This window comes from Phytophthora parasitica, assembly GCF_000247585.1.
Source record: "Phytophthora parasitica INRA-310 unplaced genomic scaffold supercont2.7, whole genome shotgun sequence".
Taxonomy (NCBI): domain Eukaryota; phylum Oomycota; class Peronosporomycetes; order Peronosporales; family Peronosporaceae; genus Phytophthora; species Phytophthora nicotianae.
In genome coordinates, this window is record NW_008648993.1 from 611,839 (window position 1) to 626,786 (window position 14,948).

At 51.6% G+C, this 14,948-nt stretch overlaps 10 protein-coding genes across 10 annotated transcripts; 6 read left to right on the top strand and 4 right to left on the bottom strand.

Moving 5' to 3' along the window:
* Positions 1-62: 62 nt before the first annotated feature.
* PPTG_05195 (hypothetical protein) lies at positions 63-2,420 on the top strand. Its single transcript, XM_008898701.1, has 2 exons — positions 63-1,810; positions 1,881-2,420. The coding sequence occupies exons 1-2, from the start codon at positions 188-190 to the stop codon at positions 2,076-2,078; spliced, it is 1,821 nt and encodes a 606-aa protein (XP_008896949.1). The 5' UTR covers positions 63-187; the 3' UTR covers positions 2,079-2,420.
* A 634-nt stretch (positions 2,421-3,054) lies between these two features.
* On the top strand, positions 3,055-4,979 carry PPTG_05196 (hypothetical protein; the record flags this gene model as incomplete). The annotated part of the gene is made up of 1 exon (XM_008898702.1): positions 3,055-4,979. One exon carries the CDS (start codon positions 3,055-3,057, stop codon positions 4,807-4,809), a length of 1,755 nt encoding a protein of 584 aa, XP_008896950.1. The 3' UTR covers positions 4,810-4,979.
* An 845-nt stretch (positions 4,980-5,824) lies between these two features.
* On the top strand, positions 5,825-7,816 carry PPTG_05197 (hypothetical protein; the record flags this gene model as incomplete). The annotated part of the gene is made up of 1 exon (XM_008898703.1): positions 5,825-7,816. One exon carries the CDS (start codon positions 5,825-5,827, stop codon positions 7,814-7,816), a length of 1,992 nt encoding a protein of 663 aa, XP_008896951.1.
* Positions 7,817-8,051: 235 nt separating this feature from the next.
* On the top strand, positions 8,052-8,921 carry PPTG_05198 (hypothetical protein; the record flags this gene model as incomplete). The annotated part of the gene is made up of 1 exon (XM_008898704.1): positions 8,052-8,921. One exon carries the CDS (start codon positions 8,052-8,054, stop codon positions 8,919-8,921), a length of 870 nt encoding a protein of 289 aa, XP_008896952.1.
* Positions 8,922-8,987: 66 nt separating this feature from the next.
* Positions 8,988-9,983, bottom strand: PPTG_05199 (hypothetical protein; the record flags this gene model as incomplete). Its single annotated transcript, XM_008898705.1, has 1 exon — positions 8,988-9,983. One exon carries the CDS (start codon positions 9,981-9,983, stop codon positions 8,988-8,990), a length of 996 nt encoding a protein of 331 aa, XP_008896953.1.
* Positions 9,984-10,117: 134 nt separating this feature from the next.
* PPTG_05200 (hypothetical protein) lies at positions 10,118-10,961 on the bottom strand (the record flags this gene model as incomplete). Its single annotated transcript, XM_008898706.1, has 3 exons — positions 10,118-10,651; positions 10,723-10,783; positions 10,843-10,961. The coding sequence occupies 3 exons, from the start codon at positions 10,959-10,961 to the stop codon at positions 10,118-10,120; spliced, it is 714 nt and encodes a 237-aa protein (XP_008896954.1).
* Positions 10,962-11,015: 54 nt separating this feature from the next.
* Positions 11,016-12,069, top strand: PPTG_05201 (hypothetical protein). Its single transcript, XM_008898707.1, has 2 exons — positions 11,016-11,684; positions 11,756-12,069. The coding sequence occupies exons 1-2, from the start codon at positions 11,043-11,045 to the stop codon at positions 11,924-11,926; spliced, it is 813 nt and encodes a 270-aa protein (XP_008896955.1). The 5' UTR covers positions 11,016-11,042; the 3' UTR covers positions 11,927-12,069.
* On the bottom strand, positions 12,014-12,780 carry PPTG_05202 (hypothetical protein). The gene has a single exon (XM_008898708.1). The coding sequence runs from the start codon at positions 12,739-12,741 to the stop codon at positions 12,349-12,351; it is 393 nt and encodes a 130-aa protein (XP_008896956.1). The 5' UTR covers positions 12,742-12,780; the 3' UTR covers positions 12,014-12,348.
* Positions 12,781-13,147: 367 nt separating this feature from the next.
* PPTG_05203 (hypothetical protein) lies at positions 13,148-13,927 on the top strand. The gene has a single exon (XM_008898709.1). It carries the CDS (start codon positions 13,356-13,358, stop codon positions 13,686-13,688), a length of 333 nt encoding a protein of 110 aa, XP_008896957.1. The 5' UTR covers positions 13,148-13,355; the 3' UTR covers positions 13,689-13,927.
* Positions 13,928-14,393: 466 nt separating this feature from the next.
* PPTG_05204 (hypothetical protein) lies at positions 14,394-14,771 on the bottom strand (the record flags this gene model as incomplete). Its single annotated transcript, XM_008898710.1, has 1 exon — positions 14,394-14,771. One exon carries the CDS (start codon positions 14,769-14,771, stop codon positions 14,394-14,396), a length of 378 nt encoding a protein of 125 aa, XP_008896958.1.
* Between the last annotated feature and the right edge of the window lie 177 nt (positions 14,772-14,948).

A 14,948-nucleotide genomic window follows, 5' to 3' on the forward strand; every position in this document is an offset into this window, starting at 1 on the left:
AGCTGCTTCACAAAATTCCCCTGAATCAGCAACCATCTATCATCTCGTCTCTTCTCCCAGCTCCATCTTCTGGTTGCACGTTCAGGGTACCATTCGTTTTAGCCTCCACGTGTCGTCCCCCATAATCCAAGGGCAGAGGCAGCGCCCGCACTCGTCGACCCATTCGCGTATCGTCGCTCTCTTCACCATGTTGGAGTACGACAACTCGGCCTTCTACTACTTCTCAGTGTCACTGTGCGCACTGTATGTGGTGCCCGTGACGTTCCTGTCGCTGCGGCGTATCCTCTACGGCGTGTTCCTCAAGGACCGCCTGCTCGACAAGAGCCACGTGCGATGCGAGCGCGAGCTGCGTAAGGTGAAGCAGCTACAGGCCGAGAAGACGGCCTTTCGCAACGTATTCTCGCTGCCGTTCGTGCTCAACTTGCTCGTATTGGCTGCTGTGTGGTACGCGCTGGTGCGTATGACGTTCCTCCTCAAGGATGACTCAGAGATCAAGTCGTTCGACCCATTCGCCATCCTCGGCATTGCAGCAGGTGCCACGGAGCGCGAAATCAAGCGTGCGTACCGTAAAATGAGTCTGCTGTACCACCCAGACAAGAACCAGGGCGACGCTGTGGCCGAGCAGAAGTTTATGCTCGTGGCGAAGGCCTACGAGGCGCTTACGGACGAGGTGGCCAAGGCGAATTACGAGAAATACGGCAACCCGGACGGCCGGCAGGCTCTGCAGTTGTCTATCGGTCTGCCTACGTTCCTATTGGACCCAGAGAACCACAATCTCGTGCTCTTCTTGTACCTGATCATCCTCGTCGTGGCCATTCCCAGCTGCGTGGCGCTCTGGTACTCACACTCGAAGAAGTACGGAGACAGCATGATCATGTACGACACGTACGGCTTCTACAACTTCGCTATGTCGCAGCACTCGCACCCGCGTATGTTGCCGGAGATCCTGGCCGGCTCGGCCGAGTTCCGTGAGATCCCACGTCGCGCCAGTGACGACGCGGAGCTTGGCGCGTTGTTCAAGAAGTTCAAGCAGTCGGATATGATGGCTAAGCCCAAGTACAACCACCCAGCTATTGCCAAGGCCAACCTGTTGCTACATGCGCATTTTCTACGTGAAAAATTGAGTCCGACGCTGCAAGGAGACCTGAATATGATGCTCAAGAAGGCGATTCAATTAGTGGACGGTATGCTTGAGATTTCCGTGATGAAGTCGTGGCTACAGACCACACTGAACCTCATGGAGATGCAGCAGTTCTTGACCCAGGGACTCTGGTTCAAGGACCCGCCGTTCCTGCAGCTTCCGCACTTAACTGAATCTGAAGTTAAGCACATTGTGACGGGTAAGAATGCGGTGCGTAGTATGCATCAGTACATTGCCATGAAACCGGAGGAGCGTAAGGGTCTTAGTGGATTATCCGAGGAAGACCGTCAAGAGGTGACGACTGTGCTGGATATGATGCCGCACATGGAACTTCAGATCTCGATTGGTGTGGAAGATGAGGAGTTTATTGCCGAGGGAGACATCATGACGGTCACGGTGAAGCTTACACGTAAGAACGTGAAGGAAGGAGACACGTGCGACTTGGTGTATGCCCCACGCTTCCCGCACCCGAAGATGGAGCGCTGGTACTGCATCGTGGGCGACGTCAAGATGAACCACCTACACGCTTTCGCTAAGATGACGTCTCAAGAGCGCGTGGTTGAACAGAAGCTCCAGTTGCAGGCACCTCCTAAGGCTGGTACCTACCAGTTGGATATTTTCGTCAAGAGCGACTCATACATTGGCATGGACTTGCGTGCTGTTGCTAAGGTTCGTTTCTGGTGTGGTTGTTGGTATGTGTGGACTGGTTTTCTAAGTGTTTTGTGTTGTTTTACTGCAGTTCAATGTCGCCCCTGCATCCACACTGCCGGTGTACAAGCCGCACCCGGAGGATTTGGAGTTAGATAACGAGCCCACACTGTTCGAGCAGGTGATGAATGCTGCGGACTCGAGTGATAGCGAGGAAGAGGATGAGGACCTCGAGCAGGAGCAGGAAGAGGCTGAAAAGGAAGCAGAGGAGAGTAAGAAGGACAAATAGAGTGCGAGCGCAGCTTGTCTGTCTGCTTTCCTGTGAAGGATACGAGCAGTGCAATGGCCATGTGAACTCGATGTGTTTTTGTTGCGTGTAATGTGCTTACTTGTTACTGCGTCGTCAAAGACACAGATACTGTCGGCTCAAAATGTATCCGTCCAGCTGGAAGTTTGTTCAGACCATAGAGATATGCCTAAGTTATAGTACGTGGGGCCAAGAGGGTTTTAGTCGATCGAACTCGTTGGTCCTACTTTCCTCACATGTTCCAATGCCCGTATGGATAGATACTACTTCAGTAGTAGATTCTACATGTCGAGCAGTATGTACTACTAACGTTAAATACAACTGTAGGACGTAGTAGTAGCTCTGCTACACAAGACCTGCGCGATCGGTATTCTTAAAGTATCTGGCAACTTCAACGTCGAACGGAGACTCAGCTTTTACAGTTTCGTCGTGACAACAGTTGCAGGTCAAGTCAAGCTAACTCAATGATAAATGCCACGGAAAAGGCGTAGTCATTGCCTCGGTATCCACGCAGCTGTAGTAATGGCTCATACATTGTACGCTGGCTGCCGTCAGTCACTGATCGTGTATCAAGGCAAGCATCGCTTCATTCTAGACAAGGCGCAAGCTACCTGATGGCGCCGCATGGATATTACCTCAAGAAAACGTCGAAAGGATTGTAGAGGACACGTAGCCAGCCATCGCTTTAGCGTTGCGGCATGTCGATAAGGACAAGAAGTTCCTTAGCTTGGCTGCGAAGCAGGACATTGATAGCGACGGAGCTTCTTTACCTGTTCGAGGCGTCGAGAACGGACATGTAGAAGTCCATCGTGGTGAGCGGTGGGCGTGTTATTAAAGCCGAAGGCGTGGTTGGAACTCGGTGTAGACAGACACCACGCTTCAGGATCATTCACATCTCAATTTTCTCGACTGCGACCACCAGCTCCCAGTCCATTCATCTTCAATCCTTTCAATCCTCATGTTGCCCGTGTCCGTCTTGTCACTGGGAGCGTTGGCTCTATCGACACATTTCTTCTCCCCCGGCGTGGCTTTGAGTGAAGATGCCCAGCAGATTTACTCCGAGTGGAAGCAGTCGAGCTACTACGGTCAGGCCGTACAAGTTGTCAACACAATCGGCGGCACGGCTGCCGGGTCCTTCTCTTCCTCGTCCAAGACCGATGTTTCTGGCAGCGCGAGCTCTTCTGGTGCAGTAGGTGTTGGCTCGTTGGAATCCAACGAGACCATCACGTTCCCACCAACCTCCGGTTCGACTGGATCCAGTGCAACGACATCGTCGGCTTCAGGCACCACCACGACTGTCAGTAGCATCACTGAATCGGAAGAGCAACAGCGATTCAACCAAGCCTTAGCTGACATCGCAGAACTCCAGAAACTGCATCCTCACGCCAACTTCTCAATCAACTCACCTTTCGTACTTCTGACGTCGGACGAGTTCCTCTCGTACGTTAACCGGTATGCCATCGACCCGGACTCGAACCCCGTCAAGGCTAGCACAAGTTCGACTGCTGGAATGTTCACTATGGACGCAGAAGGCTCCAACACCATGACGCTTTCCAGTTCAGGCGGCGAGATCATGACCTCATCGGCAGCTGCAGGTGAGACGGTGGATTGGCAAGAGGCTGGATGTGTCACGGCTGTCAAGGACCAGGGAGAATGTGGCGCTTGCTGGGCGTTCTCAGCCACTGCAGCGATGGAATCCGGTTACTGCGTGGCTACTGGCTCGCTTCCGAGCTTGTCCGACCAACAGCTCATTAGCTGCAACACTGAAGATGGCAACAGTGGCTGTGGTGGAGGCTACGCTGCCTACTCCATGGACTGGGTCGCTAACGAACGCAGTGGCAAAATGTGTACGCTCGACACATATCCGTTTACATCAGAGAACGGGAACGTGGCCAGCTGCTCGATGAGTTCCTGCACGGAGTTTGACGTTGGCGTGACCGGTTACGAATCAGTTCATAAAGACCCTGGTGCTATCGAGGATGCAGTGCGCAACCAACCTGTATCGATCTTCCTGTACAGCGGTTCTACTGCCTTCCAGTATTACTCGGGTGGTGTGCTCACGGGCGAGAACTGCGATAAGACTGGATCGCACTCGGGACTGGCAGTGGGTTTTGGTGAGACGGATGATAACATTCTTTACCGGCGCATTAAGAACCAGTGGGGCACGTCGTGGGGCGAGGAGGGCTACGTTCGTGTCCAACGTCGCTACTCTGGAGACAGCGAAGGCGCTTGTGGTGTCGAGCTGTACGCGACTTGGCCTACCTTTGACGTCTCGGCGAGCCCTACTCCCGCTCCGAGACCTACCACCTCTGCTCCTTCCGCCACAACTGCTACCCCATCCGTGACGACGGCGACACCTTCCGCTACACCGCTCACAACAGTGATGCCTTCAGCTACCCCAGTCACAAACACACCTTCCGCAATTGAGACCGTGGTGGATCAAGCTGCCAGTGCAAGCACTGCGTCGAGCTCCGACTCGACTACACAGAAGATTGGCGTAGACCAGGTGGCTAGCAGCGCAAGTGCCTCATCAGGTTCGACTTCTGCGTACGAGGCGGTGAACACGGACGCAGGCAGTGGGAACGCTGTCGACGACTCAACCGCCCCGACAAAGGCGCCAGCAACGCCTTCTGTTGTTCAGAGCGACAGTGTCGCTGATGATGCCTCCTACGCCACCGTTCCGAGCACGGACAAGCGGGACTGCGCGATGTGAGACTGCCTTGCAATAGCCCATTGCATCTTTTACGTTGTGAGTAGCTTCAAGTTCTGACACTTAGCGAGCATTAACTGTGAAACGGTTATAGAGCACCATATCTGTTTCGATGTTGTAGTGAATTGACTCGGAAACAGCACTATATCAAAACATGATAACAAAGTCGCGATGCCAGACTGTACCAGTGATACGCGCTCGGGGGATCACTCGGCGCTTTTGACATCGCATCATAAAAGCCACAGGAATTGAACCAGGATCATTTTACCAAGTGCTACTGGCAGTGGCACTGGCAGTGGCGGTCAGCTTCCCACTGGGCGATGGAAACTAACAGTACATCGTACGGGACAGCGTCCCCAGCGTATCTCCCGACGGCAGCTACGGCAACGCCTGCTGTAGCTGTCATGGGATGACGCAGAGCGGTTTCGTGCTCGACAATAACAGCGTTGAGGCCAGCACCACACTTCGGTTTTTGATCACTTCAAGATCGGAGGACCAATCAAATACGCGCAGATGCGTTCGGAATTTAGTCTTGACATTTGTAATCTACAAATTGATCCTGCAGCAGGGCGTGCTGCACCTCAAACAAAGGTGCTTGCCTCAAGTTATTTGGACACGCTGTGCCGCATATTAGTATGCAGGTCGTTGTTGCGTTCGCGGAGCGTCGAAGCAGCTCTTACGATCGCAGCACGCCATCTGCCATACGGGCACCATTTGCTTTCTGCTGTGCGAAAGACCGACGAAGTGGGACTTGTTTTGTGTGGGCGGCGTCTGTCAGAACATATAAATTACAAATATAATCTCTACATCAGAAGCCATCGTCCAATCACATAATTTATTTCGGAACCTTATCCAATCATCGTCCAGATGTCAATAAATATCTCCCAATCTAGTCGAAATACTCGATCCAACTTTTCGTCTGACTCTTCCAGGGCTAGGCACCGCTCCTCTCCTCTCAACCAACACAACCGAACGGACCCGGCCGTCGCCACAGTTCCGGCCTTGAGGCACAACAGATATGACGGCAGGGCTGGCGGTGCTTGTAGCGCTGAGCGTGCTGCTCTTCGTGGGTGCCATCGTCATGCTGCTTTTCTTCTGTCGGCGTATCCAGGTCCAGCGCGAGCGCGAGTCGCTTGTGTTCATTCAGGAGCCGGCCGACGTTTATCGAGAAGAGCTCAACGATAGTTTCATGGAACAGGCTCTGTGGCGCTGCGGCGTATGCAAATTCCTCAACCACCCAGAACGCAAACTTTGCGACTTGTGTCAGACATTAAGAGGCGCAGAGCGAGACGTAGCTGGCAACAAGAAGCACTCTCGCAGTAGCTTTTCAAGAGGAAGTTTAAGCTCCAGCTCAGCGCAGAGAATGGGTCGGATCGGCGAGACGGAGGCCTTTTCATCTGCACAGGCCGATGACGCCATTGGCGGGTCGTTCGGACGACCGAGCTTTGAGTTCTCGAGAAAGCCAAAGTCTTCGAGTAAATTGAGCAAATTACAATTAGCTGCTAGTCGAAGACAGCAGTGGAAAAGGATGCCGACCACGGATGGCTTGCATCGGTGGGTGAGGCAGCAGTCTAGAAGACAGTCGAGAGCAGGCCAACGGGACTCGATGGAGAGTGATCCAGGTGGAAGGATGTCACTGAACAGGTACTTGGACGCTACGGAAAGAGACAGCAACCTGTCAATTGGATACATTCGAGTAAGAGATTCACTTGGACGGTTGGTGCTGAACGAGAGCGACGTGGTGGCGACAGATTTCCACTACCGGATTAATATTTTAGACGGTACAGGCAGCTCCGAGCTGATTATGAACCTCGAGGGGGTACACAACTTGCCCTTCCCCGATAAAATCCGCTGGTTTTCGACAGAGATCCATCGACTGTGGCTTCCCTGGGAATCAGGCCACGCAGAGTTGGTGGTGCGAAGGGATCATTTATTGCAGGACTCGTTCGAACTTGTGGCAGCTATGAAGCCGTATCAGTTAAGACAGAGGTGGCGTGTGGTGTTTGACGGGGAACCGGCGCTGGATGCAGGCGGAGTCATGCGTGAGTGGTTCACACTGCTTTTTGCTGAGTTGTTCGACCCATCTTTCGGGCTATTTGTGAGTACAGTGGGCGATGAGAGAAGCTACTGGATCAACGCCAGCTCCGACTTACTGCTTGGTGAAGAGGACCATTTGGCTTACTTCGAATTTGCAGGACGGCTTGTGGGCAAGGCGATTCTGGAAGAACACTTGATGCCAGTTCATCTTGCACTGCCATTCCTCAAACATATTCTAGGCGTCCCGATCTCTTTCTCGGATTTACAATTTCTGGATGACGAAATTTACAATAGCGCGCTAATGGTGAAAAAGATCGACGATATCGAGCCGCTATGTCTGGATTTTACAGCTACTCGCGTTGTAGATGGCAAGCCAGAGATCGTGGAGCTTGTCGAAGGAGGTGCCAACATTGATGTCACGCGAGAGAATCGCTCGCGGTACTTAGATGCTTTGTTCAAGTATCACGTTCTAGGCAGTGTCAGCGATCAGTTGCTGTCATTCCTCACTGCGTTGTATGACGTAGTGCCCGAGGGATTGCTCAAACTATTCGACTACCAAGAACTCGAGCTGCTTATGTGCGGCGTGCCGTCTATTGATGTGGAGGACTGGAAAAAGCACACCGATTTCAAGTTTTTTACCCATAATTTCCCAACGGAACTGGAGCTTAACAACATCGAGTGGTTCTGGGAAGTTGTGGAGGATATGAGGAACGAGGACCGTGTGCGCTTGCTGCAGTTCGCGACGGGCACTAGTCGAGTCCCGGCGCAGGGTTTCAAGGGGTTGATCAGCAGCGACGGTCGTGTACGGCGCTTCAATGTTGCCTTCGCCGGTGCGAACCAGTCGTTCCTATTCCCGAAGGCACACACGTGCTTTAATCGTCTGGATCTGCCAATTTACAACTCGAAGGAGGTTCTAGCAGAGTACGTCAACCTGATTGTGCAGATGGACATCACTGGCTTCACCATTGAGTAAGCGTCAACGCATTGCTGGCCGAAAGTATTTATTTAGCTGGACGGGGGGAAGGACAAGCAAGCGTTGTGCGAGACAGACGTCAGTTCCGTAGACTTGAACATCATTAAACGTTGTCGAAAAGATCATGTAAATTTGTGAAATGTGCATCGGTTGAAGAGCACAATATCAAACGACAGTGTGCAATCATTTTCCATTTTGCCAATAATTGGTAATCAATTATTTTGGTTGCTCCGTGATGCCCAAACGTTCGCAATCCTCGCAAGGAATTGGTCACAGGAAGCGTGCGAAGGCGTCGCCGCCACCGGATCAAGGCGGATTCTCACTGGGAGATGTAGTGGCCAACCTCAAGAAGGCTGCTGTTCAGCACGCCCACTTACCGGAGACTGTCATTTCGAAGCTCTTCGAACAGGACGCGACTATCTCGTACCTCACGACGGACCACAAAAGTTGGGTTTACCATGTGCCACGCTGGTATTGGCACGTGTTCAAGCACGCCACGCCTGAAGATCTTCGCTTAGCAGACGAAGACACAGAGGAGGCGCTCACCTGGTCGGCGCTGTTTATGCGAGCATGGGAGGCACACCCGAAACAGCACGATACCATCATGATGTTTGGCAAGCCGGCGAAGCTCCCGCGGTTTCAACAGCTTTGTGGCGAAATGGGGAGCTATCGCTACTCCGGCAAGACGTTTGAAGCTCAGCAGAAATTTCCGCCGGGTCTGAGGCACGCTGTGCATCAAATGCAGCGAATAGTGGAGAACCCCACTACGCAGCACCACACACGGCTCACAGGAGGGCTCGTGAACTGGTACGAGAATGGAGATCACTACATCGGACCGCATGCAGATGACGAGCGTGACATGATGTCGTGCTCTCCAATTGTGGCGTTGTCATTAGGAGCAACTCGACGTTTTGTGTTCACTAAAAAGACTTCCAAGACTGCTCCTCAAGGCGAAGAAGCAGTGGCACGGATGGAGCTGCAGATAAAAGACGGAGACTTGATGATCATGGGCGGCACCACGCAGAGAACACACAAACATGCAGTGCCTAAGATGGCGCGTTGCCGAGATCCAAGGATCAGTGTCACCTTGCGCTGCTTTGTTTAAAACACGAGGAGTTCATTCCTCCTTGAAAAATATTCATCATACTTAGTAAACTTGCACAAAATTTAATCATGAAGACACGTGCTTCTTACTTATGACACCGCGCGAATGGAAGCGAAAGACAACGTTGGCAAACTGAGGCGCCATTCGTCCGAAGCAGTGCGACTGGGACAGCGCCCACGAGATTTTACGCCAGCGAGCCACGACTGTCTCGAGATTTCCCTGTAGTTTCTCACTCTCTGGTCGTGCAAGCACTTGATCGTACACCAAGAACTGCTGCATGCTCTCCTTGGCCTCATCCGAATGCCGGAACTGATCCCAAATTACCGTAGCATCTGTGCCCACTGCATCTCCGATCACATGGGGCCCACCAGGATGCAGGTCTAGGAAGTCCGTGACATCGTAGACCTGACCTTCAATAGCCACACACTTGCGGCTTTCAGTAATGCCCAGCAACCTCGCAAGTTCTACAGCTCGTGACAAGTGGTGCCGGAAGTAAAACTGCCGCCAACACTCAATGGGGAAGACCTGAGCGAACCTGTCGCCAGCTTCATCGAAGTCCCGCTGGAACACGCGTCTCCAGAGCGCCTCAGCGGCGTCTCCGACATTCAACTCCCAAGCACTGCAAACCATGGAGCATGTGGCTAAGTCTTTGGGGGACAGGAACAGCAGCAACTCGTGTAAAACGTCCAGTGGCAAATTGGTCACCGGTGTTCCTGAGGCTTTGGAGACAGCATTCTTGAGACTATTTCTTTGGCTCTGCACTATTCTAGCGATCTGTCTCTGCTCAGCTTCGATGTCAGCCTTCTTGTCCTGCTTTTTCTTGTGCTGCAGCAACCCGAAGAGACCAAGGAACAACAGGAAGCCCGTGATCTCGGACGAAGTGAACCGACGCGAGTCTTCGCCCTTGCGATAACCAGAACCCAACGGAGTCGCAGTTGAAGATGGCGATGGGGTGGAGACCACAGCTGGGCGAGTGAAGAGCTGGTACAGGACGCTGATGACAGCGGTGATCACTATGAATTGCGCCACTCGGTTGCCTGTCGACACGGCAGCACTCGACATGATGGAAGAAGTTGAAAAGTGACCAGTTTATTGGATGTTGACTCAATTTGTCTCAAATTGCTCAAAATGATCCATTATAGACCATTTTGTAGTTGAAGTTGTATTCATGAACCTACTTCGAAGGAGGCAGCAATTTATTCGATCGCATGAATGGCATAGCGCTGTCCGCCCCACTTGAAGTCACCGATCACGAGGTCTCTAACGCCTTGCTCTGCGTCGACGTCGGGGAAATCGTGGACGTCGATGTGCTTGCCAAGCTCCACCGCAAGTTGAGAGCGCACAAGTGCGACACCTTCAGGTGTCCCGCAATCAACGTGCTTGGTCTGCACGTCGTGATAGAGTCTCCCCGTCGAGAGGGAGATCCGCAGCGTTTCCGGTAGGAAGGGCATCGTGAGCTCACCACCGCCAAATACGAGCGTCCATTTACCACTCCTTTCATCCCGACGCAGGTCTTCGTACACGAACGGACGATCAGCGCACTTGATGAAGTTCATCTCTTTTCCGCATGGAGACCGGAAGGGATACTCCAAGAAGTCTTCCTCCTCTTTCGACTTGCACTGCGCAAGACCGTTCGGCCGCACCTGAGAGAAGAAAAACCGCAGGAACTTGGCGCTCTTGAGCGACGTCGCAATGTTCTTTGGACGCGTGTCTTCCAGAAACAAACGACCCTATTGAATGCAATCGGAAGAGAGCCTCGTTATTCCATTGAAATACCCACAATATACCTGTGGATACGAACCTGTAAATCAATATAGTAAAAGTATCGACGCTTGTGGGCTTGTCGGTCGTAGAATTCTTCACTATGACAACAAAAATGTCAGTATAAAGTAGGGAGCCCCTGAACTCCCGTAAGCCACACCTCTTGATATCCTTCAGCTGTTTAAGCTCCAGATACTTATCCTCATCAGCCGTGCAGAACCCGCGTAACCCATTGGGCACACGCCGCCAGTGCCGACGCAAGTACAAGCTCAGCGCCATAATTGAGCTCTTCGTTGATACCCCCGCGAAAGTGCCCCCTTTAGTGACGGTAGCGACACTTCAACATAACTGCACCTTGCAATGAAGGCGAATGGGTCACTTGGCAGCAAGGACTGGGACTCCATCACACCCTCTCCACCCTCCTTTAATGGTCGCAATGGTATTCGCGACTTGGAAGAAGGCAAAGGATACGTGTTGAGAGTCCCCCGAGGCCAGGGCGCAGGAGATTTTCGTCGACGAGGGTACTCCGAGGGCCCGATGAGTCGCGTGTATTCCTTGGCAACTCCTCTGGTTGCTATGCCACCTCCAAGACCGAAGATGGACAGGAATCTCGTCTCTGACAAGTGCGTAGCGATGGCCAAGCGTACACAAGAAGCGATGTTCGACGCCTACGAGCTTGATGACGAGATGAAGGACATGACGTTGTGGGTACATGCACGCGTAGTACCGCTAAAATGGCGTCGTCAGGTGCTGACCCACTTGGAGCCAATCTATTGCCAGATGAGGTTCTGCCGCGAAGAGCTGGTGCGAGGTTGGAAGCTGCTGCATCCGCCGTTCTACCAGCCCAATTTGGACTCGTTCGATCGCCGGCTGGGCTTCTTTGTGCGATCTGTGCAACTGCTGACATCAGCGATTGAGGAATGCAAGACCAAATTATTGAGAGCCGAAGCTCTCGCAGCATGTAGGTACATCCAGCTCTGGACGCGTAGGCTGCTTGCAAAGGTGCGATGTATTATGTTAAACACGCTTGTGGTAAACTCTGCAACGTTACTGACTATCGTTGATGGAGACAGCGAGGATTCTACACGAAAGTGATCAAGCTATCGTATCACCACCGAGGCATTGTATCAGGAATGTTTGACTCGATCACAGGCACCTCCAAGCTGACTGCTCGTCGACCTGATCAAACCATCACACTCGAGTACCCACGATCAGACAAGAACTGGGACAGCTTCAGCTCGTAGGCATACCGTCTTGTAATGCCGTGTACAGGTTTTAACAGCTCTCCCAAGCTAATAGCTCTAAAGTAACATGACGACACCAACTCAAACGTATACCTTCGCAACACTGCGCAATATATATTTTTCGTTGTGACTTTATTCTGATCAACCGACTAGCTCCGTGGCTGACTAATGATGTAGAGCAACGTTAAAATAAAAACTCCACACGGCAAGCGCGGCACTTGCTGAGCTGAATGACGAGTCATTGAACCGCTTATCTCTTGACGCTCTTGTTCTCCTCCTTGGCGAATAGGTCGTCGAACTGGCGAGACTGGTTGATCGGGTTGCGCTTCAGATTTGCCATACGGAAACGGAACTGCCGCCATGCAGACCCACGGTCCTCGCGTGGCTCCAAAGTGTGGTGGAGAGAAGTGAAACGCTCGTCCTTATTCACGTACACGTCGGGGTTCAGGAAGAGGTAGCGCAGCGACATACCCGTGGCGGCTACGGCGGCGAAGGAGGCACAGAAGACGACTGGGAAGGTGCCTTTGTCCGTGGTCCAGAGGTTGAGCAGCTTGTAGCCCTGGCGCTTGATGACTTGGACCATCTTGCAGATAAAAAAAAACCTTTGCGTTCACTTGGTAGAAAATTGGGGAATGTAGACCATTGAGATCGGCTATCGGCCACCAGTAGAGCCTCATATTCGAGCGGTGTAGACACGAACAGGGCGCAGCAGACACGCACCGTGAAGGCATTTTGGAGATGCGGTGAATTGTCTTATGTTCGTATTGGATAAGTATTATACTAGAGGTACTGGTGGTGCAGGTCTCATACTCCATCTTTTCGGTTTGCTATCCTTGAGGTGCTTATCAAGAGGGAGCAACGCGTCTGCGTTTCTGCGTCGGCCGCAAAGACACTTCATAGTGGTCCGAAACCAATGCGCACTTTTTCGATACAAAGTACTTTTTTGCTGTAAAAAGTGCTTAGAGCTTATGGCCCACCATACTAAAAAAAGATTAAAGTGGGCCATAAGATATGCACACTTTTTCAAAACAAAGTACTTTTACTGAAGTAAGTTGAAGACACAAAAAAATGCGCTTTGGGTTTTTCAGTATTGTTTTTCATGATTGGGTTTTTCGGGGTGACAAAATCCGACACGGGACGATCCAATATACCGGTATGTCTCCAATTCGGTGCGTGTCTGTGTCCTTCTCGTGTCTATGCAAAAACGACAAACGGTGTTCAACCGTGTTGATATCAACACCGTGTGCAATGCAGCAAGCACCACCTTCACATCTGAGTGAGCAATAAGTAGAAATCTGCTACTCGTTTCATTCTACAACTTTTCCTCGATCGATCACTTCGACTGATCCGTTCAAGCCACAGCTCATCGATCCAACCCAGATCAGCTACATACCAGCTCTACCTCCACACCCACTCCATTCCATTCATCATGGTACAAATCGTCAAGCGTCAAGGCTACAAGCTGCTCAACCTCTGGACCACGGACAAAGGCACCTTCCCAGTCGTCTTCTGTGCCTCCTTCGCCGCCGTAGCCGCCACGGGTATGTCGCTGCGCTACCTCTTCCTGAACCCCGACGTGTACGTGAACAAGGAAGAACGTTTTACTTCACTGCACCACACTTTGGAGCCGCGGGAGGATCGTGGGTCTGCATGGCGACAGTTCCGTTTCCGTATGGCAAATCTGAAGCGTAACCCGATCAACCAGTCTCGCCAGTTCGACGAGCTGTTCGCCAAGGAGGAGAACAAGGGCGTGCAGAGATAGCTCGTGATGAACGACGCCAACTTGGCGTGAGTGAGAGCAGACTGCGATACTTCTGTTGTTGTATTTCTACTTGACGAGAGATGAATAGCTAAACTTCTCTCAGAATGAATATATATGTTGCATTTTTGCAGTGTACTTCTATTAATACTAGATGCATGAAGGTTAGCACCAATAGCAGCTAAATCTTCTACCAGAAACGAAAACAATACGAAAATATATTGCGGTGTATGAATGCTGTGAAGCAACCAATAAGACTACAACAACTGATACAGCTGTGAATGCACATGGAAAAAAGTTCGCATTCCTATTGCGTGGTGCTAGAGCATCAAGCATACTTGCACTCCAGTTGTGGGTAGTATCCCTAATGTCGTGCGTTAAGGTTATCAAAAAAAAAAAAAAAACTACGCGACTGCGCTCTGATGTTCTCTCACCTCCAGCGCAGGGAGCTCGGAGTTTTAGTACAACTTAGCGCTCAACGACCGAGAAAGAACTACCCGCCCTGACGATCATTTCGAGTTGTGCTGTGACTGTATTGAATGAGAAACTCAAAACAAAAACAAAAAACAACACCAAAGCGCATATTGTACAATTCTTGCAGGTATCAATATAATGCGTCGACCACAACACCGTTTGTTGATGCTAAGCACCCGAAGTGCTGCGCCCTCAACTGAAAGCATCACATTCTCGCAAGCTCTCAGCATTGGTTTACTCCAAGTCATGCAACTGGCCAAAGAAATCCCCAGCAATGACAATAAGAATGTTCAGCGACTTCAGCTGAATCTCCGGCGGTGCTTCAAGCTCAGATCTCAGCGTCCAACAGCGTCGTAGAATCTGTCGAATCGTAGCTGCCACACTAGCATGAACCGGTTTATCCAGCCGAGCCAGCAATGCATATATCCAAACTGCTCGAGCTCGCGATAGTGGTGTCATTTCCTCGCTGAGCCAAGCAGCATGATAGTCCAGCAGCCTTCTTGTCAGTACCTGATCAAATTGCAGCAGTAGTCGCAAGTGCGGTGGAGTAGCTGACAACTCCGTCCCTGGTTTGCCAAAGAAAAAACCGATCCATCCTTCCTCGTCGCTCATTCTGGGCACTTTCGTCCGCAAGATCTCAATCGGAGTGTCGCCATCTCTCACAGTCTCCGCTTTAGGCGCTCCGATAGCTTCCCACCGTGCAATTAACTGCCTTAACTCGGCAAAATCCGCCAATAAATCTCTTTTCCACTTGTTGTCCGGAGTGCGTTTCGGGTCCGTCTCCTCGAG